Here is a 27,483-nt window from a genome sequence, read left to right on the forward strand (position 1 = left end):
ACACACACACACACACACACACACACACAAAAAACCTGTCCTACCTAGCCCCAAACTAACACCCTCCCCATTGTGACTTCTGAGGCACACAAACACACACACACTCAGATGCATAGAGATATACACACACACACACACACACACACACACACACACACACACACACACACACACACACACACACACACACACACACACCTCTTATACCACTCATGTCTCTACATTTGCACACAAGCAGCCACACAAATATACATTCTCATATTACCTGTCCGCTAAACTCCCTGGCACTTACTTCTAACATAACTGGGTGAACACAAGCTTTTGCTATTGTTTATTAACATGGGTGGGTTGATGTGGATCTATATCATGTTACTGAAAAATAAAAATGTCGAAAGGCACAACAGTGAAAGTGCCAAAATGTCGAGGGTCCGTTTTTGAGATCGCAGTACAGTGAAGATTGGGATATTTGCCCTTTCCTCACTGTAGTGTGATCTTGGAGTTGGAATATATACTTAGTGGGGGGTGCAGCCCCCCACAATACCGAATTTGAGTTTCGGCATTTTCGCTCTTGTGAGCGTTCAACGCTTTGCATCTGTGATGTTATGATATAGATGCGGCTGATGTAACTTATACAGCTGAGAGATTCTGTGACTCAATTGGCTGGGTAAATGCCTTAATGCAAGCATTTCAAATTCAAATTTTTAAACAACTCATTTCTTCTTATACAATTTTTTCCCTTATATCATTGTATTCCATTTCTTATTCCTATAATGTTGATGTTATATCTAAAATGCCAATTGCTCATTTGTATTTTTTTTTTTTTATATTATTTGTATTTGTTCATTTTATATTTATGTGTATGTAATTTGTATTTCTGGAGTTTTTCTCCCCAGGCCTCCACTGAAAATTGGCTTACACCCAGTTGGACTATCGAGGTTAACAAATGTAAACTAAATAAATAAAATAAATAATTTCCAGGGGGACAGCACATGGCTAATTAGCAAAGGCTTGTACCCCAGAATGCTTCATTATCATTTCTGATAAGCCACAGACAGCCCACTGTGGTGCTACATATCTTGGTCTCATTCAGCCTATTATATTCTGCACATTCTTCATGGCTAAAGACTAATGAATGTCACTGATCAAACACATGCTGGAATCATTATTTCTTTGTGCGATGGAAACAGGTATTAGTGTGCAGTTTTTGGCAAATTCTTTCTGTTGACTTCTTCACTTACTAGTTGACATGTACACTTCTGCACTACTATATCTGAGATGTATGATACTGAAGAGAAGCAAGAGACCCAGAAAGGGAAAGAATTCATAATAAAATCATGTTGTAGGTGACACATTTAAACTTTTTCTTTTAAAGAACACACAGTTCTATTGTACCAATATTTCTGACCTGGAAAAAAGCTAACTATCCATGCACTAAAAGGCCTAAACACAGTTATGTCCCCCTAGGTTCACACAATTGTTAGTAAACAGTCCCCCTTTGCAAAGACTTTATGCAGATTTGTGACCTAACCAAGAAGAGTAAAGTACTTTTAGAAGAACAAATAGGAGAACCACATTCTTATTCACACAGAAAAATGACAGCAGAGCCCAAAACTCAAAGTCCTACATAGTACGAAAGAAAACAATAAACAAGACACAAACAACTGTACAGTTGACATAACGGATAATAACATGCTGGAGTATGCTGAACAGGCAGCAGATTCTACTAAAACGTCATTTTTTTTAACTAGAATCCCAAGTGCTGCTTCTGAAATAACCAGAAACAGACCGTCTTCTAATTTGCGTTAAATAAAAGTATATGACAACTAACAGGAAATTCTGAATACCCAACGTACTTCAGTCGGAAAAGAACATGAATTACAATGCAGACAGAATATGTATGGGCAAACATGGGGGCTCATGGGACAGATACAGCTCCAAGGTCTAGAGTTCAATCCTGCCTTCCAGTCACTGCTTCTGTCAAGGGGTCATAAGATCATAGGAGATTACTAGGCTATTGACTCGGGAGGTCATTGTAAGCCTAGCTGTTCCATCCCAATGTAATACCATAGAAATGCTAGTCAATACCCAAGACTGATAACTGCCCATGTCTTCTCCCAGTGTCTTTCTTTGGATGTTCTCTGGGTACCCTACAAGATGACAGATTATACTAAACTGTACATATATATTTGCATTTACCCTTGCCATTGTAATTTGGGTTGGCTAAAATGAATCTGTGAACTAGACCACTTACAACAAATGATAAACAAAAAAATACGCAAAATCCAATAATGTGGACTTAACCAGAGTGACTTATGTATAAAACAAATACAAGCTGAAAACAAATCAAGTAGGAACTATCCTTCATATTTCTGTTAAACACACACTCAAAAACTTTACTAATGATACTAAGTGCACAAAAAAAAGAGATGAGGAAATGTTACTGAATTAGAATAAAACTACTCTAGCAAATCTGACCTTCTTGTCTGTCCTTGTATACTACTACTGAAGTTAGCAGAAAATACATTCTTTATACTGGCTAAGTGCCTAGAAATGTTCTCAGATTACAGAAAATGAACACAGGTCTTCATAGCCTGCTCCCTGACGTTGAGTGACATCAAAAAAGATGATTTTTTTTCAAACTCTTCAAGCTGTGACAAGAATAGTTGAGCAAGAAGGGTTTAAGGTTTAATTCTGAGGTACTGAAATCAGAATGATCACAAATGCTGGCAAAGTAAAATACCATAATGTAGTGAAAATGTTCTTTAATGCTCAAAGGCTACCATTTTATTACTTCAAAACTGTCACGTTTTATGCTAAAATATGTGTCATACACTGCACTTGCAATGAAAATAGTATAAAGAATAAAGAAGTACACTGTGTTTGAAGAATCTGACTCTTAAAATAGATGTCTGACTTCCAGGAATATGCACGAGTTGTTGAAGTTATATGAAATATTGTATCATGTTTGTTTCTAAACAGATAAGCTGCTGGGGGTGGGGGTGGGGCACTGTTTCAATTAAGTTAAAAAAATACATTTGTGCATTGTATAACTCATCTGTGCACGGATGTCTGGTGCAACTTCTTGAAAAAGTTAAATATTATATAATGTTTAATGCTATTACAGTTTAAAAATAAAAGCTAGTTAAATATCGATGAGATATGCAAATGTGGAGGTAAAATGAGTTGAAGGGATGAAATAATGGCTGCAGTACAGCAGGATGAGTTTATCTGTGACTTTAGAGTGAACTACAACTGCCTTGGCTATTAGAAGCCACTAGAATCAGACAAGGAGAGCCTTCTCAGGAATTTAACAGAATTTTCTGGATGAAACAAAAGGGTCTATATTAGAACATTGAAGTTTCAAAACTTCGAATGTTCTAATATCGACTCCTATTCAGCAATAGCTGAAAATATCAAAGCAACAGAAAACCAAATTTTTTCCTTGGGAAAGAATTTGGTTGTCCGTTTCTGTTGCTTCGGTATTTTCAGCGCTGTGGTGGAAAGTTATGGGTCAGGTTCAGGTAAGTGTGCGATTGAGTGCGGGTTAGTTTAGTTAGGGTTAGGGAGCGGGTTAGGTATGTGTGCGATTGTGTGGACATGAGGGTTAGGGCGGGTTAGGTGAGTTAGGGTTAGGGCGCGGGTTAGGTATGTGTGCAATTGTGTGGACGTGAGGGTTAGGGCAGGTTAGGTGAGTTAGGGTTAGGGCGTGGGTCAAGTAAGTGTGTGATTGTGTGGACGTGAGGGTTAGGGCGGGGTAGGTGAGTCAGGGTTAGGGCACTGGTAAGGTGAGTGTGTGATATTGACGGACCTTAGGGTTAGGGTTTGGGTTAAGGTAAGTGGATAGTTAGTGGTGTGTGTATAGTTTAGTGTAGGGTTAGGTGTAAGATTTTAGGTGTATGTGTGTGGATTGCTGTTTGTTTGGTGTGCTTGTGTTGTGTGTATGTGTTTTGGAACGGCAAATTTTTTCCCTAGGAAAAAAATTCTCTGTTCTGTATGTTCGATGTTTTCAGCTTTCGCTGAATAGGGGTTGATATTAGAACATTCGAAGTTCTGAAACTTCGATGTTCTAATATAGACCCTGAAACAAAATGCACAGAATGCATACAAAACATGACTGTTACCCGGGAAGGAAAATGTATATGCTGTCAACACAGATTGATTTAGAAGTTGAGGAAATAACTTTTACACTTGTTCTCCTGTGTGGCACAAAGTGAAGCTATATCTGAGAAAAACTAACCTGTCCAATTGTCATTTGCAAGTCTGGTCAACTAACCTGCTTAGAGTTTGCTACACCATTTTTGTAAATCTAAAAGATACACTGCTGAAAAATGAATGTCTGTTCTGCTGTGCCCAACATTCTTATTTGCAAAAAGAGATGGAAGCATTCAACTTTACTGATACTGTATTACACTTCTATTATTACTTCTTCTCTATACCTTAAAATTATTTAGTATCACATGTAGGTGCACACAACCAGAGATACCACCACAATTTATTTCATGCTGATATGGAAATGGACCTCCCTTGGACACCATATTCCTTAAACAAAAGTTGTGTGATTGTGCTCACAGAGTATATTCTGAGGCATCCATAGTGATCATATCAGTGTGCTGAGGACAACCTTGGATCAGGTTTGGAGTTCGTGCCCAAGAAAATGTCTCAGACTATGGCTAAAATAACAACAAGGTTTTCAGGTGGGGTTGTAGCTTGACACTACTCTTTTTACACTCACTGTGCTTTTTGACACTTGCATACTTGCTGTTTGCCAGTCTTTAAATATTAAGATAATTGAGGACATGAGCACCACAGCGGTGAACTGCCTGCTTGTGATATGTTACAGAGTTACTAGGTGACTGTGATATGTTACAGAGTTACTAGGTGACTCGTAAAGAATGAAATCTCTTGTACATCTTTCTGTTCATGAACACTTACCTAGTGTAAACCACAGGACAGAAGTGTACCTAAGAATGAAACTGCTTGCTTTGGAAACAACTATAATTTGGTGTAGCTTAGTTACTTCTAAATGTATGAATGAATGGCACAACTTAATCATCTGGGAAGGAATAAGCTGCTACCAACACTGATGCTAAACATTTTGGGTGTTGAGTTCAGAAAAATGAACATTGACTGAAATGGAAAGAGTGATGATCCACAATGAATTTTAGGAACGTCCGGAATGACTGTCATAAGAATACATCAATGCATCTTCCTATCTACACTGACTATCCAATCATTCCAATATGCTAGTGGAAGTGGGATTTTGAGAATTGGCAGGCAAAGCCTCTTTTTTGTATAGAATAATTTAGCTGTCCCAGCTGCAGGAAAGGCTTTCTCTGCTCTAGTTTTTGAGGTTATAGTAAAAAAAAAAAAAATGCTAAAAAAAAACTTACCTTTTAGCACCTTTAGCCAACTTCATCATCTGCTTGGGTGCAGTATCTGGGAAGGCACCTAAACATGGATCTATATTCACTTAGTCTTGAGGACTGACATGTATTAACTTGCAGTCAGAGGGTTTTTGCATAGTGAAAGCTACAAACCTTACTGATACATGGCTCTGTGCACATTAAGAAACAATTATAGTTAAAATGTAGCCAGTTACATGATTAGTTGTTCTTTGCTGGTATTTATACAAGGGTTATACAGTGAACTTTTGCATACCTGCTTCTTGTACTGTTGCTAAGTGAGATGTTTTCTTTGAAAAAAATAGTAGTAGTACTGGAAAGTGCCGCGGTGGTGCAGCGGTAGCGTTGTCACCTCACAGCAAGAGGTTCTTCCGTTCGATTCTCGGCTGGCGCGCCTTCTGTGTGGAGTCTGCATGTCCTCCCCGCGGTCGAGTGGTGTTCGAAAGACGTGTGAATGGGCATGCCTTCATTGAAGGTTGGGTGGCGGGCTGGTACCTCGGCACTGTAAAAATCTACTGCCAATAATTAGTGGACCGGAGTTCCGCTGTGGCGACTCCTAATCGGGAAAAGCTGAAAGAAGAAGAAGTAGTACTGGAAAGTGGAACAGCTTCATTATTGTATTTGTTTCTTTGATTTCCTAAGTCAGACTCAGTCCATTAAAGCCTGACTCAGACAATATTCAACTCATTGCATACTATATATCAAAGGTTTGTAAACTCATTTAGCCAGTTAAGGGGTATAAGGGGCTTTGCCCACATGTAAAAAAAGGGTACTTTTCCATTATCGGTGGAACAAATGTAATCAGCATTTGGAATGTAAGCCCGTGGTCGCAAACATCACACTGTTGCCGCTGAAGTTTATACAAAAAGTTATACTTCCCTTGCTCCCCCATTATGTTGCTCAAGATCAGAAAATGGTTGCTTTATATGTTGTCACTGGGTGTGAGTGTGCGGTGTAGATGAAATAGCACGCAAGGGTAGCCACCCGCACGTATAAACCTTGCCTCTAGACGATTTTCGGTGTTGAAGTAACACCCTGACCCCAAGTCCAATAATGGGAAAGAAGAGTTGTGGATTAATTACAATCACACTCACCCAAACAAGCATGAAGACTGGCATCTGACAGATGTGTATTTTGACAGACTACAATATATCAAACACTGGCATGCTCTTTTAACACTAGAGAATACAACAATCTGTTTCCATGCCAATTAGCTGTTAACATTGTCCTAAAAAGAACTAAAAAGAAACTAGGTGACCATATGCACTGTTGAAACAAACTCATCAGAAAGGCTATGGGAAGAAAAAAAATAAAAAGAGAACAAGGCAGCTAACAGTACTCTGAATAAATATGTAATGTTAGCAGAACTTTGAACACAGGCTAACAAATAGGCCTTTATAACCACAGATGTTGCTTGTAACATACTTTGGTTCTAGGGTTTAAGTCTGTCAACTTAATAAATGTCTATGAAATTTTAAAAAGGGGCAGCACATGTGGTACTGTAAGTCCTGCTCACATCTGTCAGGCACCCCCTTACAACGGCTACACCCCGTAGCACAGACGTCAACCAGTCAGGGACAAATCTCTAAAAAGAATCAGGGGGTTAAATTAACTACTTTCATTATGACAAAACCAATAATGAGGCTAAGCAAGCTGTTGCCTATTAATTGATAATTAATTTTAACTGATCGTTATATGAGCCTGGCTTGATGGGTTAGACTGTTGAAAAGTGACGCAAACAAACCATATCGCTTAACAGCCGAAATCATCTTCAAGCTCATTTCTAAATGAACTCACTCCTCATGAGTAGACTAGCCAGAATGAATGTCTCAATAAAATGTGGCAATATAAAGTTCTCATTAAAGAGCATGTGTACTAATGGCATTAAAAGTTAATGCTGTCAAGGTAACATATGCAGAAGCATGTGCACATCTGATGGTATGTTTAACCTGCTGCAGAAATTAAGTTATGTACCTTTTCTCTGGCATGGCATTTAGATCTGACAAGACCAGCAAAACTTTACTAATTTTTAAAAAAAAACAGAACTCTGATATTGAGCATGGGTGGGGAATGCAAATGATTGTCCTTAATTGTTATATTTCATACATTTGCTTTGTTGCCATGTTTATCCATCGCCTCAGATTCCCTGATACAGAGTAAACTAAAAAGAGGCAGAGTCTTTTCATACACTTGATAAGGTATTAAACGAATTACTACTGGACATACTTTTGGAATTTTGCAAAAAAACACATGTATCTTCTGAGTCTCTCTATAGCCTTTCTGCTATTTTAAATACTGGCCGCTCAGAATCTGAGACCTTTCATATTGACTTTTGGTACATTTTGAAATGACCCAGTCATTGATGGCACTGGCCTAGCTAATGGATGCTTGAACTGATCAGAATTTGACAATACATCATGCTTTTACATCTGATTTGCAATCAGAAACATTTATTCACTATTCTTTTTCCTCTTCTGCATTTAGTCTAATCTCAGATAAAGTTAATAATGACCAGCTATGAAAAAGCCCAAGGTCTCCGCAAAGAAGCTGATTTCATCCTTTGAGAAATGCTACTAATACATGCACTCCATGTGAGCAACGTGAATGTGTAAGAACTTCAACTAAGCATTGAAAAGAAGGAACAAGTTTACCTGAAAGCCACCTGTCCCTTACAACATCACACAGAGGCTTGTCTGCTGTAAATAATTAAACCCAAGTATGAAAGGCTGCATAAAGTACAGTTGTGTACACTTACCATAAATGTAGACGTTCAAGTTTATTCATTGTTGCAGTCATCACATTTGGGTTATCCCTGACAGGGTAGTCCTCAGTCGGCCTGAATACCAGAGGCTTAGTATTTCTGCATCAGTTGCCGTCACTCCAGGACTGACGTCAAGTCGTTAGTGGTATAAAATAAGGCAGCCGACACCATTACATCAGTTTTTCTTGCTCTGTCAGGAGCCCCCAAGAGGGAACTAGGTTATGGTGGAAGAACACCACCAGTAGAAAGTAAATACCAAAAATTCCTTGTAAGGAGAGAGAGAGAGAGAGAGAGAGAGAGAGAGAGAGAGAGACAAGGGGGATGGAGGGAGGGAAACCAGGACTGCAACAGTGAATACACTCGAACATCTACATTTATGGTAAGTGAACACCTCTACTATGTTCTTTGTGTTTCACTGTTGCAGTCATCACATTTGGGTTGATTCCCAAAGCTGAAGAAAAGGGTGGAGGCAGTCAAGAAGACTGAGGGCTGGCTAGGCTGTCCTGCAAGACTGCGGTGGCAAAGCCTGCCCTGGATTTGGAGAAGACAGGCAGGTGGTAATGCTTGATGAAGGTATGAACAGATGTCCATGTTTCAGCCTCCAGGATGTCCCTGGTGGGGACCCTTCTGAGGAAAGTTGCAGAGGTGGAGGTTGCTCTGGTAGAATGTGTTCTGACCCCCTTGGGGGGAGGTTTTCTGTGTTGCTTTTAGCAGAAATGGATGCAGTGTGCTATCCATTTGGAAATGGTTTGTTTGGATACGGATTTGCCCTCTGCTCCTGCAACAAAGCGGACTAACAATTGATCAGTCTTTCTAAATAATTTAGTCCTGTCTAGGTAGGATCTGAGCTGCATGTGCACATCTAGAGAGTGAAGAATCCTTTCCCCCTTGTTTTGCGGGTTAGGAAAAAAAGGTGGGCAAATGAATGGAATGGCTGAGAGCCACAGTGGACACCACTTTTGGCACGAAGGATGGGTTAGTCCTGAGGGAGACCGTATCAGCATGGAAAATGATGAAGGGCTCTACAGCCATTAGTGCTTGTAGCTCGGATACTCTTCTAGCTGAAGTGATGGCCAGAAGCAAGGCTGTCTTCCAAGAGAGAAACTCTAACTCTGCTGAAGCTACTGGTTCAAAGGGGGGGCAGAGTGAGCTTTTCCAACACAAAGTTTAGGTCCCAGGCTGGGGTAGGTGCTCTTCTGGGTGGCCTCAAGTTGTTAGCCCCTCTTAGGAACTGTTTGATGAGAGGATGGCTCTGTGCTGAAATGAGCAGAGATGGCAGTGGTATGAATTTTAATAGAAGAGATAGATAGACCCCTGAGTAGTAGGTCAGCAAGGTAATCCAGGATGAGAGGTAGGGATGGCTGTGCCGTTCCGGCTCCCTTAGCCTGGATCCAGGTGCAAAACCTTTTCCACTTGTCAGCATAAGACTTGTTTGCTGAGACTGGCAACTTGCGGAGAGGTCAGGGAATAAGCCAGGCTGCCAGATTGAGGATCTGCAATTGGGGATGCATGAATTCTCCATTCCTCTGGGTCAGGACTGTTGGGATCTGAGGGAGATGCCATGGTGGCAGGGGTGACAGGGTGTGCAACAGTGGGTACCAGTGCTGGTGTGGCCAGTCTGGGGCAATCAGGATTGTCCTTGGTTTTTCCTCCCTTAATTTGAGCAGCACCCTTGTAATGAGCGGTAGAGGGGGAAATGCATAGACCGAGAGGTTGACTCACTGGAAGGATAGAGCATCCACTTTCCAGGATTTGCTGTGAGGTTTCCTGGTGCAGAATTTGCTGAGCTGATGGTTGGAGTGGGAAGCAAAGAGGTTGACCTTCGGGGTGCCCCATTTCTGGGTTACAAGGGAGAAGGTTCTTTGGTCTAGCTGCCACTTGTGTGGCTCCAGAAGATTTCTGCTTAAGTTGTCGGCCAGAGAGTTTAGAGAGCCTGGCAGGAATTGTGCTAACAGGTGTTGTTGCATGGCTGAGGCCGTGTGCCAAAGGGTCATGGCAAACCTGCACAGAGGGTATGACCAAGTCCCTTCATGCTTGTTGATATACCACATCACAGTGGTGTTGTCTGTTTTGATCAGTAGAGCACCCGGGGAGAGTAGGGGTCTGAAAGCTGTCAGAGCGTGCTGGACAGCTAACATCTCTTTTTGGTTGATGTGCAGATGTATTTGATGTGGGCTTCATTGGCCCTGTATGCACCTGCTGTCTAGGTGTGCACCCCAGGCATAGTCTGATGTGACTGTGTTGAGGGTCTGGGTGGCGTGGGGTTGTGAAAAGGGTAGTCCCTTGTTGTGGTTGCATGCTGCTGCCCACCAAAGAAAATCTTTCCTTAAACAAGGTATCATTGGTATGAAGTTTCCTCATATGCAGTCTGGCACATGGAATGAGTAGAATGCAAGAAGCCATGAACCCCAGAGCTTGCAGGATTTTCCTTGCAGATAACTGGGGTCTGGTGGCTAGTTGAGAGAATTAGGCTGTCAGGTAGGTTTGTTTTTCTGGTGTAAGGAATGTCATCTGGGATGCTGTGTCCAGGTTTGCTCCCAGGAATACATTTTTTTGGGTGGGTACTAGTTTGGATTTCTTTTTGTTGATAGTATACCCCAGGGAGGTCAGTAGGTCCTTTACAAAGGCCAGGTGCTTGAGCAGCTTTTCCTGACTGTCTGCCTGAATTAGGCAGTTGTCTATGTATGGATAAATTTTAATATTTCTTTGCTTGCAAAAATCAATGGCAGGAGCCAGACATTTTGTGAAAACTCTGGGAGCAGTGGATAAGCCAAAGGGAAGCGCAGAGAACTTAAAGTGCAGTGATCCTGCCCTGAAATGTAGATATTTCCTGCATGATTCCCTGATTGGGATGTGTAGGTAGGCCTCTTAGGTGTAGGGTGGCTAACCAAGCATCCTTGGAGAGCATAGGTACAAGCTGCTGGAGGGTGAGCATTTTGAATTTTGGTATCACCAGAAAGGTGTTTAGAATGGATAGATCGAGGATGGGGTGTCAGGTGCTCTCTTTTCTGGGTACCAGGAAGAGTCTGGAGTAGAAACCTTGGCCTATCTGTTCTACAGGAATGTGCTCTACTGCCCTCATAGAGAGCAGGGAAAGGACTTGCTTTTTGGCCTCTGCCCACTGGTTTGGTGGAAGATCTGGGAACCCTTTTGGGGTTGGTAGAGTGTGGAAATAAAATGTGTATCCCTGGGACATTATGTTGAGGACCCAGTGGTTGTTGGTAATGGTGGCCCAGGTGCTTGCATGGAAGGAGAGTTTTCCTCCTGGGGCAATAACAGGTGGGCAGAGGGAGGGGGAGGAAGTGGAAAGTCATTGTGAATTCTTAACATGAGGGGGTGGCTTAGCACTCCCTGGTTTTGAAGAGGAGGAACTCCATTGCTTAGATCTCTGCATTCCCTGGGGCTGTTGTCTGGGGGGCCTGCTTCCCCAGGGTCTAGGCTGAGCTGACCTGGAGGGGGCAGGAAAGGACCAGTGTTTAGAGGGGCAATGCCTACTGAACCTGGGGGGCTGGACCTGCAAGAAGTCCTTAACTGTCTGCATAGATTTAGCTTTTTCTTCCATCTTTTTTAACACCTCCTCTGCCTTGGTGCCAAATAAGTTGTCTTTGTGCAAGGGTGCATCCAATAATTTAGATTTGACATGGTCTGGCAAGGGCTCTTCCTTAAGCCAAGCATGCATTCTAAGGACAGAACCAGTGACTGCTGCCCTGCAAGATAAAGATACTTCTAGGGCATCAAAGCCACATGTAAGGCGTGCTTAGTTACTTGACTTTCAGAATGCATTAACTCTTGTAACTCTATTTTCTGTGCAAGCAGGAAAAGATGATATTTTTTTGTTTGAGGAGTTCCATGGTATGTTGCTGGTATTTCAGCATATGAAACTGACAATTTAGTGCTCTAATAGCAAGAGTAGCAGAGGTGTATTCTTTTTTACCTCATCTGTCTAATGCTCTGGAATCCCTGTCTGTGGGGTGGGATTCTTAGCAGAAGTTGCTTTAATTCCTTTAGGTCCTTGAGAGATAACCTCGGGGTCAGCAGTAGGATTTTAGAAAAGAAATTTGTGAGAGTCAGGGACTCTATTGTACCTGTCAGGTTTTCTGGGAGCAGGAGGGAGGGTGTCAGGAGTCAAACTGGATTCCATAAAAACATCATCTACAACATCCAGGACAGGAGGAATGGCCAGGGTCTGTGCTGTGGAAGATCTAAGAATTTCCTGAGTCTCTTTATTGGACTGAGGATAGCCCTGAAATTCCCATTGGAAATGCTCCCTTAAGGTATGTAGGGTTTCCCCAAAGGAAAAGTCCTCGGGTGGAGAAGTTGAAGGAATGGATTCCTCTGCATCAGAATCCTCAAAAGCAGAGTGGGTTTGCATGTCTTCATATTCAGATGCATCACAGTCATCGGACTCCTGTTCAGATAAAACTACTGGGGACAAATCTCTTTTTCTCTTGGAAGGGGTAGCCTGGCTTCCCCTGATAATCATTATAAGGTCCTCTGCCATTTTAAGCATTTGAGACTGAGGCAAGGAAGCAGGTGCCTCAGACTGTGTCGTCAGTTTCTTGGGTGTGGTTCATACCCTGGGCCTTAGAAACTCTTTAGTTTTTCGAAAAAATGGTAGATGCAAAAGAAGTCATCACTCTGTGTCGAGAATCGGTAGTGCGAAGTATTTCCTTGGAAGTCGATGCCTGCTCAGCGGCTCCGGACCCATCCAAGGTAGAGACATCCGCAGGATCCTTAGTTGATGAACAGTCTCGCGGCATATCGGACACCAAAAGGGTCTCGGAAGCGGCCTATGAATCCACAGAAGTGGGTATCAGGGGCTGAAAAAGCTCCTCACTGAGGACCAGAGAACTGATGACTAGCTTAATGGAAGCATCGGTAGTTTTGGACGTGTGCGGTCTGTCTTTACCCTTACATTTTTTTCAGAAGATCTGCTGTCAGATGGCTTACCAAAGCCATATCGGAATTTGAGGACTGAGAGAAAAATATCTAGCTACAATAAGGGCCCAATGACATATAGTTCTGGCATTGAACAAAGCACAAAAGTGACAGCAGGGGACATCGTGGTCTGGGCCTAAGCAAGTGACGCAGTAAAAATGAAAGTCTCAGTGTGGTATTTGCTTTCCACAGGCGAGACAATTGTTAACTTTTTCTGACATCGGTTAGAGCAAGAAAAACGCATCCCCAACGGGGTACTTAGCTTTAGAAGACTTCAAATTCAGTTCGGAAATGAAAACTCAGGCAGCGGCTGACCGGCACTCATGTGAACTGCTTCTGCTTCGGGCTCCTCGGCAAGAGAAACTGATGTAATGGCATTGGCTGCCTTATTTTATACCACAAATGACCTGACATCAGTCCTGGACTGACGGCAACCAAAGCAGAAATGCTAAGCCTCTGGTATTCGGGCCGACTGAGGGCTACCCTGGCAGGGATAACCAAAATGTGATGACTGCAACAGTGAAACACGAAGAACATCAAGAAGTTCCTAACTTTCTAATCACTATATGAAGCCATCCAAAACATGCAAAAAATGTACACCACATACCTTGCTACCAAATAGTAACACTGAAGACACAAATTTAAAAGGTATCCAAATCACTTTAAACAGTAAATGCTCTAGATGTCTTTGGTTCATACAAGTGACATATTTAGTCCCAAAGAGTTGTTCAGTGTTAAACATTAAGAACAACTTCTTAAAATATTGAGGTAAAATGATTTGCTTCTTTAAAATGTTTTCTTACATATGTAGAACATGTCCTCCATGAGGTAGTCCATTAAACATGTTAAGTATGAGCTGATTTGGGCTTGTTTGCACATCACGCACCACAGCTGCACTGTTTTTAACCCTCTGTGAGGTATTCCAGCTACAAATTTTCCCTTAGTAGCACTTGTGTGATCACCCAGCTCTTAGACCTTCCCCCCTTTACCCTCTTAGCTCTCTCTGGCCTCTGTCTCTCAGATTCTGACAAACATGGATGGACAATTTCCTATGTTTTCTCCTGTCAGTCTGGTCTATATGGGCATCCTGAGACAGTGTAGCAATTGCCTCACGTACACGGACAACCCTCTACTACTACCACCTAGGAACACAATTTGTGAGAGATGCTGTTACATTAAGAACCTAGAGTCTATGCTCTCTCCCTCACAAGCCAGTATACCTGGTACTGAGAAGGTGCCATCACAAACACCACACCTCAAACACCACCCACACCTACACAACACACACCCACATATGGGGAGGTCCTCAACAAAAACATACCCAAACAAAAGAGACCTCCAAAGCAAAAACACATGCGAACTCCACTGCCCACCACACCACACACAGTCCACACAGCTGTGTCTTACAGCCACTAAGGTCTAAACATAAACCCATTAGTCATAGGAGACTCCACTGTGAAACACGCAGATGTGCCCCTCACCAGGCTGGATAAGGAGAAAGTCACGGTTAGTTGTCTGTCAGGTGCCAGAATCTGCCATATCACCCATGCACTCAAGTCTCTCAACAAAAGGTACTGTTATGACAACAAAAAATTCTGAGAATATGGCACTAAAAAGTCTGAAGTCATTGGTCATTTTGCCTTTTAGTGCCATATTCTCCAAATTTTTTGTTGTGGTGGTTCTTCAGTTTCAGAAAATGGAGGAACTTTTCTTAGTAGGTACTGTTATGACTCTGCCATAGTCCATGCTGGCAAAAATGACTTGAGATACACCTCTCTGGACAATATGAAGAGAGACATGATCAAGCTCACTGAATGTGTGTCCCAGGCAGGTATGTTCCTAGCCTTAAGCAACATTCTACCATCACCCAGAATGATGCCTCAATATAAAGAGAAAATTACTGACTTTAACAATTGCCTTAATTTCTGGTATTATTCCAAGGGGATCCAGTATCTGACAGCCTGGGAAGACATGACTGACAAATCACAATGGTTTGCCAGAGATGGCCTGCATCTATCTCCCTTGGGCTTCAGGCTTCTGGCAAAGGTTCTTGCCTCCCCATAGTGCCTTTTTAGGCAATGCCATGAGGTCAAAACTACCAATATGAGAATTTCATCAAAACGCAAATTAATGGTCATGCTGCTAAATGCTAGGAGTCTAAACATGAAACTGCACTCATTGCGAGCATTCTTAACGCCGGAAGATGCTAACATTTGTACAATCACAGAAACTGGTTCAAAGCTGAGGAAAGCACCCCAGCCATACCAGGTTACTCATCCTATCATACATTCAGACCCCAAACCATGGGCAGTAAAGCAAAAGGAGGTGGAGTTGCAAAATATATAAAAGACATACACACCTCCAGGCTGGTCAAATAGTATGATGCACAGGAGACACTCCAGGTGCAGTTAACCATTGACAATATCTCCATTCAAATCATAGCTAGCTACAGGCCCCCAAATTTGACTCAAGACGTCCAATTCCACCTATCTGGACTTCTTCGAATCAATGAAGATTCAACCCTTTACCCTGATCCTGGGCGGCTTTAACAAACCAGCTATAGACTGGAAGAACTACTCATGCCAAACACAAATGCCCAGAGATTCCTTGATTTTGTCAATGGAAATGCCTTGGGCCAGCTGGTCAGCACCCCCACAAGAGGTGAAAATATGTAGGACTAGGTATTTACCAGCATGAGTAACCACTGCAGCATCCCTAAAGTGTCATCCTCCCTGGTAAGATCCGACCATAAATTTCAAAGTCACAATCTCCCTGAACCCCCCCAGCTAGGGTCAAACAAAAATACTTCTGCAAAGCTGATTACAACCTCCTAAGGGAAGGTATAAACAGCTTCACAGCTCCCTCCACCTCCATAAGAACTGGCACATATGTCCAAACCTACACCAAAGGACTATATGAGCATTTATATAGCTGCATGGCATCAGGAATACCCGACAGGACAAAATCCTCCTCCTCAAGGAAGAGGAAGCTTGTCTGGTGGACAATAAATAAACTCTAAAAGGAAAAAATTGCTGTCCAGGGCCAAGAAGCAGCAGGTGCCTAATTGGAAGCAGTCTCTCCTTAGCCTGAACAACCAAATAAAAGCAGTAGTGAAATCCTCCAAAGCAAACTTCAAGTCCAAACAGGCATCACATAGATTAAAGATAATCATAAGTCCTTCTTCACATATGTCCATAATCTCAAAGGAAGCACTCAGATCTGCTCAGAACTGGTGCTCAAGGACACCACATACACAAATGCCGTAGATACAGCCAACCTGCTGGCAGACAGGTTCAGTGAAAACTTCACCCCCTGTCCCTCCCATCAGGAAATCCCCAGCACCTGCCCCCCCCCCCTTATCTCAAAGGAACAAATTATCACTGCCCTCTCAAAGGCAAAAAATACAGCCTCCATGGGACCCTATATAACATCCCAGGCTGCATCCTACATTAACTCAGGCAGGAACTTGTAGCACCATTAGGCATCCTATTCAACCAATGCCTGAGTACCAGCTGAGTGGAGGACAGCCACTGTCATCCCTTTGCACAAAGGTGCAGCATCCACCAATCCAGAAAATTATACAGCCATCAGCCTAACTAGCCTGATCTACAAAGCCATGGAGTGGATTATCATGGACCTCATTAACAAGGACATTGGCAACCTCCAAACACTCAATCCCACGCAGTTTGGTTTTGGTTTCATTAAGGGGAGGTCATGCCTATTAAGTTTGTTCCACTTCTTTGAAACAGTCACCAAAGCCATGGACGAGGGGAAGATGGTGCACACTGCCTACCATGACCTGGCTAAAGCCTTCAATACTATTCTCCACTCGGGTATAATAGATAAACTCTCCCAACTAGGCATCAACCTGTTATGTTACCAAATGGGTAGCAAATTGGCTCACTTATTGAACCCATCTAGTCAAAATAGGGGAAGCCACCTGAAGCAGTAGACCTGTAACGAGTGGTGTACCCCAGGGATCGGTCTTGGGGCCTCTGTTTGGAATATACTTTTCTGAGGTGCAGGCCAAAATCAGTGGGCTATGGCTGACCAAGTTTGCAGATGACTTCAAGTTGGGTGCTGTCATCAATTACCCTAGTGATGTGGACATCCTCCCAAGTTGGTCTCACCCAAATAAATAACTGGTGCCAGAAACATGGCCTCAAACTGAATGCCAAAAAATGCATCATCATTCCCTTTGGGGAGAGTGACATCCTCACAAATTATCACATTAATAATAAGGTCCTAAGCATGCAATCAGTCGTGAGGGACTTGGGGACCCAGGTTGATAGAAAACTGACTTTTGATCACCATATTTCCTCCGTTGTACGGAAAGCTTTCTACATGTCCCACCTCATTAGTAAGGGGATCTCATCCAGGGACAAGGAGATCATAACATCCCTGTATTTTTCCCTTATAAGTCCCATTATTGAATACAGTGCCCCTTTCGGCACACACCTTGCAAAGCGCATGCAGCAGCTGGAGAGACAACAGAGGTTCCTCACCGGGAGAATCAAGGCCCTCAAGTATCTACCCTACACAGATAGGCTAAAGGCCCTGTCCCTCTACTCAGTCTCATACAGACTCCTCAGAGGTGACCTCTGTCTGGCATACAAAGCAATATGAGACCCCAGCTTGATGGGACTGCTGCATATCCACAAGTCAAGCTCCACTCGAGTAACCCGCAATCACAACCTCAACCTGGTATGTAATATCAACAGAACTTGTTGGCGGGACAGATACGAGTCCCAGAACTGTGGAATAGACTCCCTCTTCACGTCAAGCAGAGTACCTCATTAACTCTTTTTAAGCGCAACCTGGATAGCTGGATGAGGAAGAGAAAATACACCCATGGGATTCCACCTGTTTCCTTGCTGGACAGGGGCATTGGGTGCTGACTTATCGGAACATGGGCTCATTTCTTGGGTAGGCTTGTAAGAGCCTCAGGGTCAATTGCCTAGTAATTTCCTATGATCCTTAGAAATAATGATTAAGAAATAACTGCATAACTTTGTTTCTACAGCTTGGTCTCATACTGGTCATGAAGAGGACTAATGTTCCTTTTCTAAGGTCACAGAAATGGCAAGAAGTTTATTGCATAAAGTTATTTTAGGGGAATGGCTGCAAAGCTAAAATATTTAATTACCCATACACTCTGCATACAGCTCTGAAAAAATAATTCATAAACTTTCAGAATGAAACTGCATTAAATGACTGAAATTTCTAACTTGGCAGCATACAAATATGATGTTTTTTAGGCAGCCAGCTGTTTCATTTGAACACAGAATGAAAGTTAAAATACTGAAAAGACATACAGTTTTGGTATGTTATCGAATTCTGTACAGTTAATCACCCATTTTACCATAAAGAGAAAAGGCATAAATGAAAACACCACCACTATTCAAGCTTTGTACAAGGGCCAAGGCATTAAAGTGTCATAAATGTAAGTAGGATTATCCCATACACAGCTATAGGAGATACACAGACGTTTGTTACATACCTGCAATGAGGCACATAAACTTCGCATATCCCAAAGTACGTGGAACAGGGTTTTGCCTTTGTTTCCACTGAAACAGTATGCAACATAAGCAGAAATACTGTAGCTAGACAAATCTGTCACAGTTCACCAGCTCACAGGTCACAGCAACAGGTCTAACAGCAGCCTCTATAAAGTGAACTTATTTTTGGTTCAATGAACATGAAAACCTTGTCAATATCTGCTCACTCACTGGATACTGCTGACCACAGCACAAAGAACAGACTAATTCTGTCCAAGGAACAGTACAACAGAGATCTTGGAATGTGTGCTACTGCTACAGGCTTGTTGCTTTACTTTCGATGACAGGCTTACTTCTTGGCAATCCATAAGACTATTTCTCAGGGTATGAATCTGATAAAAAGGGCTATTTTTTAAAACTACTTCCAGTACAGAACTGTAACAAAACTGGATTCTACATACATTTTAATATTAGGCTATGTACAAATAAAGCTGAACAGACAGTACATACGAAGGTACATATGCAGATGCTATAATGGGCCTGGAATGCAACAGGACTTGTACAGAAAAAAAATCAGCATTTGGTATCACGTACAAAGCAGTAGAAGACATGGCTAAAGAAGCACGCAACATACACTAAATACAAAACGTACTCAAGAGTCGCTGAGGAGTTTTGATAACCAATTCCCATTACAGTCATCTTTAAATTTAAGTATAGTAAAACAGTTTTACCATTTGCATTACTACTGACTAAAATAGACATTTAAAGGATCTTGTGGCTGAGGTGCTCTGTTATGATTTGTACATGCAACTGGATACTGAACCTAAATCCTATAGTGTTTCCATCACCTTAGCAGGCTCACCTTAATCAAATAAACAGGAACAGAATGGAATCACCATTGATCATGTCACACTATTGAGGGTGCTTCCCTTATAAACGCCATGGTACCTGTGTTCAGTGATGCTTTTTTTAATGAGTGATATTTGTTTAAATGGCTGAGGAAGACACCAAGACAGTTCTACAATGACCTTCTGCAGCATTGCATAATGAAACTTAATATGTGGAGGTCTGCCACTGAGATGTTTGAACATCTCTGCAGTATAATCCAATAATGTCACTGGCATCCTTAATCGTTACTATATACAGCTTGCAAAGAAATCCATGTAGCTCATGGATTATATTGTGAAAGGATGTTTGTATCACAGATTATGATCCATTACAATTTTGTACATACCTGGGTAGTGTGCTTTACCACATACTTCAGAAGCACATTGCATCACACAGTCCTTAAGTCTGTCAAGAAGAATCAGGCCAACACCACCTGCTTTAATTCTGAGGCAGATATTTTTATTCCTACTGCAATTCATATTTGGATACAAGGTCAAAACTTTCATATCATCACCAAATAAATCACTGAATGTACATGGCAACTGGGCCATTTGTACCCTGCCAGTACTCACCCTTACACCTTACCTCCTTTTTTAAACAGCAATCTGTAAGTCACACCTGGAGAGAATTTATGAACACTCATACAAATATCTAATTCCTTCTTTAAGCAACATGGTGTAGCCTGGAGAGGAAGTTTATTTCAGTGTAAAGGTAGCTGTTGCATTCCAGATCTGTCGACCATGATTGGTTTATTTCCTGAAGTGGGTTCAGATCTCTGGGTCCTACCTTTTAGGCTATGTACGTTCCTGTAAAAGGCCTTATGGTTATCCTTAGCTTCACTTGCTAAGTTTTTCTCAAAGGAGTCCTTAGAGGATCTGACAACTTGTCTTATTTGCCTGTTGAGACTGAGGAGGGTGATTTTCCATTGTTGAGGCCTTGCCTTTGTTTTCTAGAAGAGAAACTTTTTGCATTTATTGTAAAGTTTGTTGATGCTGGATGTCCACCATGGCAGCTTGTTTTTACTTGGGGCGCTGGTTTTGATTCTTTCTGGTACAGCTGAGTCTATACAGTTATGCAAGTGATTGTACAAGGCTTTAGTGTAAGCTTTGGTGTAGCTACCACTTCCAGCTGGGGGGGTAAAACTTGGAATGTATTTATACCTTCACCTAGGAGGGTACAGTCTGCCTTCATGAAGTTTTTTAGTCTGATTTTATCCTTTGTGAGTTCTGGTGCTTGTGCCAGCTCGAAGGTGACTGAATTTTGGTCAGATTTAATTAAAGAGGGTCTGACAGTTGCGGCAGTGCATCTGTTAGACATGTTAATGAGGATCAGATCTAGTATGTTTGTTCCTCTTGTAGGGGTACGAGCAATTTGTCCCAGGGCATTTGAGTTAAAGTCAGGGAACTTTTGCACTAACGAGTTAGGGCTAGCCTATGTTTCCCAGTTGATGGTGGGATAATTGAAATACCCCATAACCAGAGTATTCAATAACATTTGGATTGTCTGAAGTTTGGTCAAGTAGTCTTTGTGCGCATCATGACCCATGGACAGGGATCTATAACTGGCTATGATTTGAATGGGGGTCTTAACCCACTGTAACCTGAACTTGGGAGTAATTCTATGGATTTGTCCAAGCTAACTAGATAGGAGGTGAATTTATCTCTAATATAGGTAGAGACACCACCTCTTTTGGTTCTCACATGTTCGTTTTGCGGTCTGAAGGTGAGGAAGGCATTGTAGCCTTGCAAGGCCAGGGTATTCTCTGAGGCCTTGAACCAGGTCTCTGTAACTGCACAGACACCTGCATCTTCCTAAGAAAACTTGTCAGAGTTCATACTCAATGACTTTGAATGGATAAATGCTATATAAAGGCCATGTAAAAAGACATACACACATCTCTAGCTACAACAAAACAGTATCATCAACAACAAGAAATTCCTTACAGAGTACTTTGTCATAAATATTGGGGAAGCAAATGGTTATAATTAAGGAAATTATTCTTTTGAGCTGGATATAGGATCCAGATTTCCCAGACATGGTAAGGCCTTAGTAAGTTTATTGCTTTTAGCTGATAAAAAATCAATTACTGGAAAAAGGAAATCTAAATTTATACCAAGTGCAAATGAAGTACTGAATACTGTAAATGGGAGAAAGATGAGAACTTTAGAAATTGGAAGACGCAAACGACATGGAAATAAAATGGAATTTGTAATATTTAGAAGGAGAAGGAGGAAGAGGAGTGAGCAAGAAAAAACAAATCTGATATTCCAAGTGTTCAACTAAACAGAGACCCTCACTCTAGTTACATGCAGTTTTTAATGTAACAAATAGAACATTCATTTGTTCCTTGTTTATGACACACTCAGATAATAATTTTAATAACAGGAAAAACAAAGTATTCAAACAATATTTTTCATTAAAAAGCAAAATAAAGAACATTTTAGATATTTAAATTCATTACCAATTTGCTTGTAAGCAGGTAATAATGACACCAATACCCAGCTCCACTGGCAAAGGAGAATAAAGCCCTGGCTATGAACCAGACATGGCTCGAGTAGGACTAACAAGGCTGAGCAGGCTCGCTTCTATTTGAGAGAGAGAAAATGGTGGAAGGGGCGACTCAGCATGCTTACCATGGTAGAATCCATGGTAGAAACCAGGGATCTTGCAGAGGGGTTGTCTACAAGTGGGGGCAGGGCCACTGACTACACACAGGCAGAGGACTGTACATACATTTCAGCAGCCCACTACAAGATAATGTCTTGGATGCTTTTAGCATATGAAGCAGATACTTGAGCCTACAGGAAAAACCCTGATCCCCAAGTAGATCACAGCATCACTCCAAACTGGCTCAGCCCTTGCTTCTATCGGTAACAAATGGATCAAAGTTTTCTTGTCTGAAGAGGAACAAACAGGTCAAATGGGCAACAGAATGGAGGCTTGATTGATTGTCATGACAGGCCACAGCAAAAACAGTGTCAGCAGCGCAACAGGTTGCATACTCATCTTTGATGTAGAACACTGTGGGTTCTATTCTCACACCAGGTAGATTGACTGCTGACACTGCATAAGGGGAGGATGGTGCTGCACACCTGTCTGTGCCATCCTTCAATGAGACATTAAACCAATGCCTCATCTGCTTGAGTTGGTTGTAGCTCAGGTGGATGTAAAACATCCCACAGCACCTATCAAAAAGGAATAGGGGAAGCTTCCTGAAACCCTGTCCAAATTTCTCCTAGTAGCATAAATGCCACTTCAGATCTTCCCTGAAAATGGTTACTAGCCCAGTGGGACTAACCCAGTCAACAAAGGATGCATAAATAATAATAATAGTTAATAATAATAACAACTCCTCCTATGCAATTCAAAAATGAATAAATATTAGCAATTTTATCCTGCCTCTGTGAAGAGGAGGGATGGAGCAATGTGTGTGACTAAGGCAACCAGGATTTGACTAGCAGTCAAGGCACTACAAAAGTCAGGCATGGGGGGGGGGGGTGAAGGGGTCTCAAGAGTCATCTCTCCTGTGGGAGGGTGGGTTTACATGTTTTGGAGGTACACAGCTTACTGTAGTCTCCCTGATGGAGACCTGAGAGACCATCATTCACACTGCAGGGAGGGGTAGAGCTGCCCGAAGGCTACTCCTTGTGCAGAAGTGAGGGGAAGTCCTTCATGGACAGCCTATTGCACACCTTTCTACAGCACCATGCTAGGAGGTGTATGCAATAAGGATGGGGAAAAAGAAAATTATATTCAAACCCCCAATGGCTGCCAGATAACAATCCCTCTGGGTTGGTTCTTGGCCAATGAAAAGCATGAATGGTCTGACAGACTAAAACAGGGTCTAATAATTAGCAGGCAGCAGGGGCAAAGACTTCAAAATAAACAGATAACTAATTAAATAAATTACATACATACTTTAATGTTAGTAATTTTAATGGGTTCAAGAGTGCAGTTATATCTTACTTAGTAACATTTGAAAAAAGCCTCAGTTCCCACTAGCAGACTGTATAATGTTGGTTCATGCTGCACCCTAACACATGCCTAGAAACAGCACAGTATCTCAAATTATTAAAGCCAATCTGCTTTTTGTACAAAGCGGGCTACTTTTATGCATATTCATAAGGTTGTGAGGGTTATTATTGTGCTGTAATTACCACTGTTTACACATCTCATAAGCTATGCTTGGAAAAACAAAGGCAGGTTAATTTGTGATTTCCTTTGCTCATTCAGAAGCAAATTAAGTGTCAAACAGCTAATATAGAACATATTTCATTTTATGTGTTTTAAATTAATTCTCTTCCATACTGCTGATACCTTAATACAGGGTGCTTTACAGAAGTAAATATTTAACAAGTGAAAACCTTTTTTAATATAATTTTTAATGACGGGATATTAGGAATGCATAATAATCCAAAGATGCTTACTTAATGATGTATCACTGGAACCCTAAGTGAGTACATAATCACAGATGTCTTAGAACCCTGTATATAAATGCCCACTTTCTCTTTAATGTCACAAGAAGACCAAAGCACAGATTTACAACTTACCTCCAGGCGAATTTGCTCTGTAATTACAGGTTAGTAATGGGAGACTAACCTCCCCCCCAAAAAAAAAAATAGACAAAATATGAGATATGTGTTTTGGCACACTTTAGACTACTAATAATGAATAATTTTGTTCACAGAGGAGAACTTATTTTAAAACAATTTCATTTTTCCTCAGCATGTAAATAATTACAGAGCTATAACTAACAGTCACAGAGATGCAATCTGTAATATAAATACCTAAAATTATTCTCTGTAGAATTAGTTGAGCTTGTTTTCTTTTATTGTCTCTCTGTGATGGGGTGATTATTAAGTATGATTAATTGTATATGTCGGCTCTTCCAGCATAGGACTCTATGTATTTCCATGCAGCTTCAGTTCATGAAAACTATACAGTTTTCAGTACATTAAAATAAGGACTTCATTTTCTATATTGCTGCCATCTTATGTTTTAGTTAACATGTAGCATTTGTTACATTTTGCTAATATATCTTTCATATGCATTCTGTTATTAAACTGTAAGCAACATACAATGATTTTTTTTTATTTTACTTAGATGTTTTTTCAATCAATCATTCCAATGTCTATCCACACAAGTAAAACACATAATACAGACTCTGCCCACTAACACTTTACAGACATTCTCTTTGGAAACAAATAATAAATAACAAATAAATCTAAATTAATTTAAGCATTATATCTCAACAATATAGTTTTATAACCCTTCCTTGCCTCTTCCTCTAAAATTGAATCCTGACACTGGCAGAAGAAATGCACTAAAAATTTTCAGAATGGGTAAACTGAATATAAAATCTTTAGCTCCATTCCACTTCATGTGCAGTTATTACAGTTCATAAAAGTGCCACATACTGTCATGTCCTTTCATAATTCCAACTGCAGAGTTCAGAAAACAGAAGTTACAAAAGGTGCACTGCCAGTGTTCTACTGTTAGAAAGTGAAATATGTATTTTTTGTTTTATACTCACACATGCAATGGTGGAATAGGAGGGTCATAATGGTAATGTCCTTCATGATGTCTGGCATCGATTGGTACTGGGGGGTGGAATGCTTGAAAAAAGTGAGGTGGGTCTGTGGAGAAAATCAAAATATACTTTTTGTTAGATACCATAGCAATATGCTTTCAGCTTGTTTAAAAAGCATGTTAACCCCCCCACCCCAAGTATCCATATGTGAAATATATATACTTGAATACTTTACTGAAAAACTCATTGAATGCATACTTCGAAAAAAGAAAGAAAACCCAGCCCAATTCAGTTTTTATTCAGTGCCTATCAGCAGCTCAGATGAATGCAGTCTGACTAAACATTAAAATATTATAAAGTGCCTAAATAAAATGATTATATGACAATGTAAAATTTAAGTTCAATGTACGCTCTTATTCACAAGTTTTGTTAAACCCATGTCACTGATATCCTTGTGATAAATATAACAAAATACTAAAGACGGCTATTCAAATGAAAAACAGTGCTTTTCTTTTTAGACTTGAGTGCATATGCTTTAAGTTATCCTAGACCGATAAGGTCCTTTTCCAGGCTTCAAACAGCATGTAAATAATTGTCCCTGGGGTCGGCACAGTTTATATGTGAAAAAAAAACAACACCCTAAAATATGGGTATATAATGAAAATATAAAATAATACAAAAAACTCCTCCTCAACATTTTTTGTTACAACAAAGACTGTGAAAACCTAAGCACATTATAAACACTTTAAGGAAGCATATTGACTTGTGCTAAACATGATTATTGTGCAATGTTCTAAGTAATGAGAAACCTGTTCACCTAAAACTGTTCTGTATACAAATATGGCTATTCCTAGACATTACTCTACAGTAAAATTAATTCAGTTAATTCAGTACAAATAGCTCAAAGTATCAAACATAACATTCTCACAGCTAATAGCAACAATGACACTGAATTTGTACAATTATAGAAAGGAACAATAATACTCCTCGAAATGAAATGAAGAGCAAATTTTGACATGTTGTCAACAAGAGGATTTAATTTATAAACCCAGTAACACTAAACATCCAGACAAAAATTTTCCTTAATTCCTTTGCTGCAGCTAGCTGTACATAGTTTCTGCCACCCTTCACATGAAGATTGAACCATCATCTGTTTTGACAGTCTTAAACTTTAGAAAACAGCCTGTTGCATGGCAGGATGTATTCGGTATATTATAAGAACACAGACATCAGTTTTAACTACCCTGTAACTTCATGTTAACTACAATATTTAATATATTAATGATAATTGTACCATGTCCTCTACCATTTCTTTAGTTAGGCTGTTCTTAATTTACTTCTTATTTCAAGTAACCTCACTCTGTGAGCTGTCCAGTACAGTCAAGGGAACAAGACCAGTCAGGCATTCACTCACTGATTCTTTTAGTCATTTTCCAGTCTTTCAAATTTGTTCACTTGTTAATCCGTTTGCCTGAGTAACCTAAAATAGACTTTTAACAGCCATCCTTATTTAGAATAATACGTGTTTATTAAAATAATTGGAAATAGTTACATAAAGGACAATTGCATAATCAAAAAAGCATCATACAGTGTTGTGTTGTATATAAACATTCAATAATAACATCTTGAAAGCCCCACCTAATCAGCCATTCCACCCTACAATGCTGCTTAAACAACCTCTACTTGCTACAGTGAAAGTTACTTACATGACATAAACACAAACTAAATGCAGAGAGCTCAGTAATTTTGATAGCTGATTTGACTGACAACAACTCTACTGTAACAAGACCAGAGCACTCTGAATTCTGCATCCTATGAGATTACATATTTATTTCTACAGCTACCTCAATTACTGAAAATTCCAAAGTTTTCTAAAAGACTTAAGTGTTAGAACAAAATGAAAACTAAATCTGGCACATATTTGCAGAAAATTAAACAGTTTAATTCAAGCTGTACTTAAAAGACTTGCAAGAAAATGATGTTCAAAGATTTATTATAACATGTAGCTTGTGCTGTTTGGGTGGCAGGAGATTCTTTGTCGGCAAAAGATACATAAAAATAGAAACTTCATAACAACTGATCCAATACAGAGGCAATGTCTGTCAAAGACATGGAAATTTCAATGATGTTGATGCAATCGGTTGAACATCACTACCACACCAATTTTAATTTAATTTATTTTATTCATCTGTTACAGTTCAGAAAGATACATCTCCCACTCGTCTTTTCTTGATATACTGGAAAATATTAGGGTTCAACCAAACACCCTAATATTGGGCGATTTCAACTACCCCACCATTAACTGGGAAAACTACTCATGTACCAACACCTTCGCTCAGCGCTTTCTGGAATTCATAAATTCCAATGCCCTGGATCAACTTATCCACACCCCCACCAGGGGCATCAATATCCTAGACCTAGTCATTACCAGCATGAGTGACCGGTGTTCCACACCTGAAGTCAACT

At 40.7% G+C, this 27,483-nt stretch overlaps 1 protein-coding gene across 1 annotated transcript in view; it reads right to left on the reverse strand.

The window, feature by feature from the left end:
* GLI3 (GLI family zinc finger 3) overlaps positions 1 to 27,483 on the reverse strand; it is a 1,844,924-nt gene that overhangs the window by 853,745 nt on the left and 963,696 nt on the right. Inside the window, exon 4 of the mRNA XM_044064809.1 lies at positions 25,021 to 25,123. Coding sequence (XP_043920744.1) covers positions 25,021 to 25,123 — 103 coding nt within the window. The remainder of the gene's footprint in view (positions 1 to 25,020; positions 25,124 to 27,483) is intronic.

This window comes from Protopterus annectens, chromosome 3.part0 (genome assembly GCF_019279795.1).
Source record: "Protopterus annectens isolate FY-2018-M chromosome 3.part0, PAN1.0, whole genome shotgun sequence".
Lineage (NCBI taxonomy): Eukaryota > Metazoa > Chordata > Ceratodontiformes > Protopteridae > Protopterus > Protopterus annectens.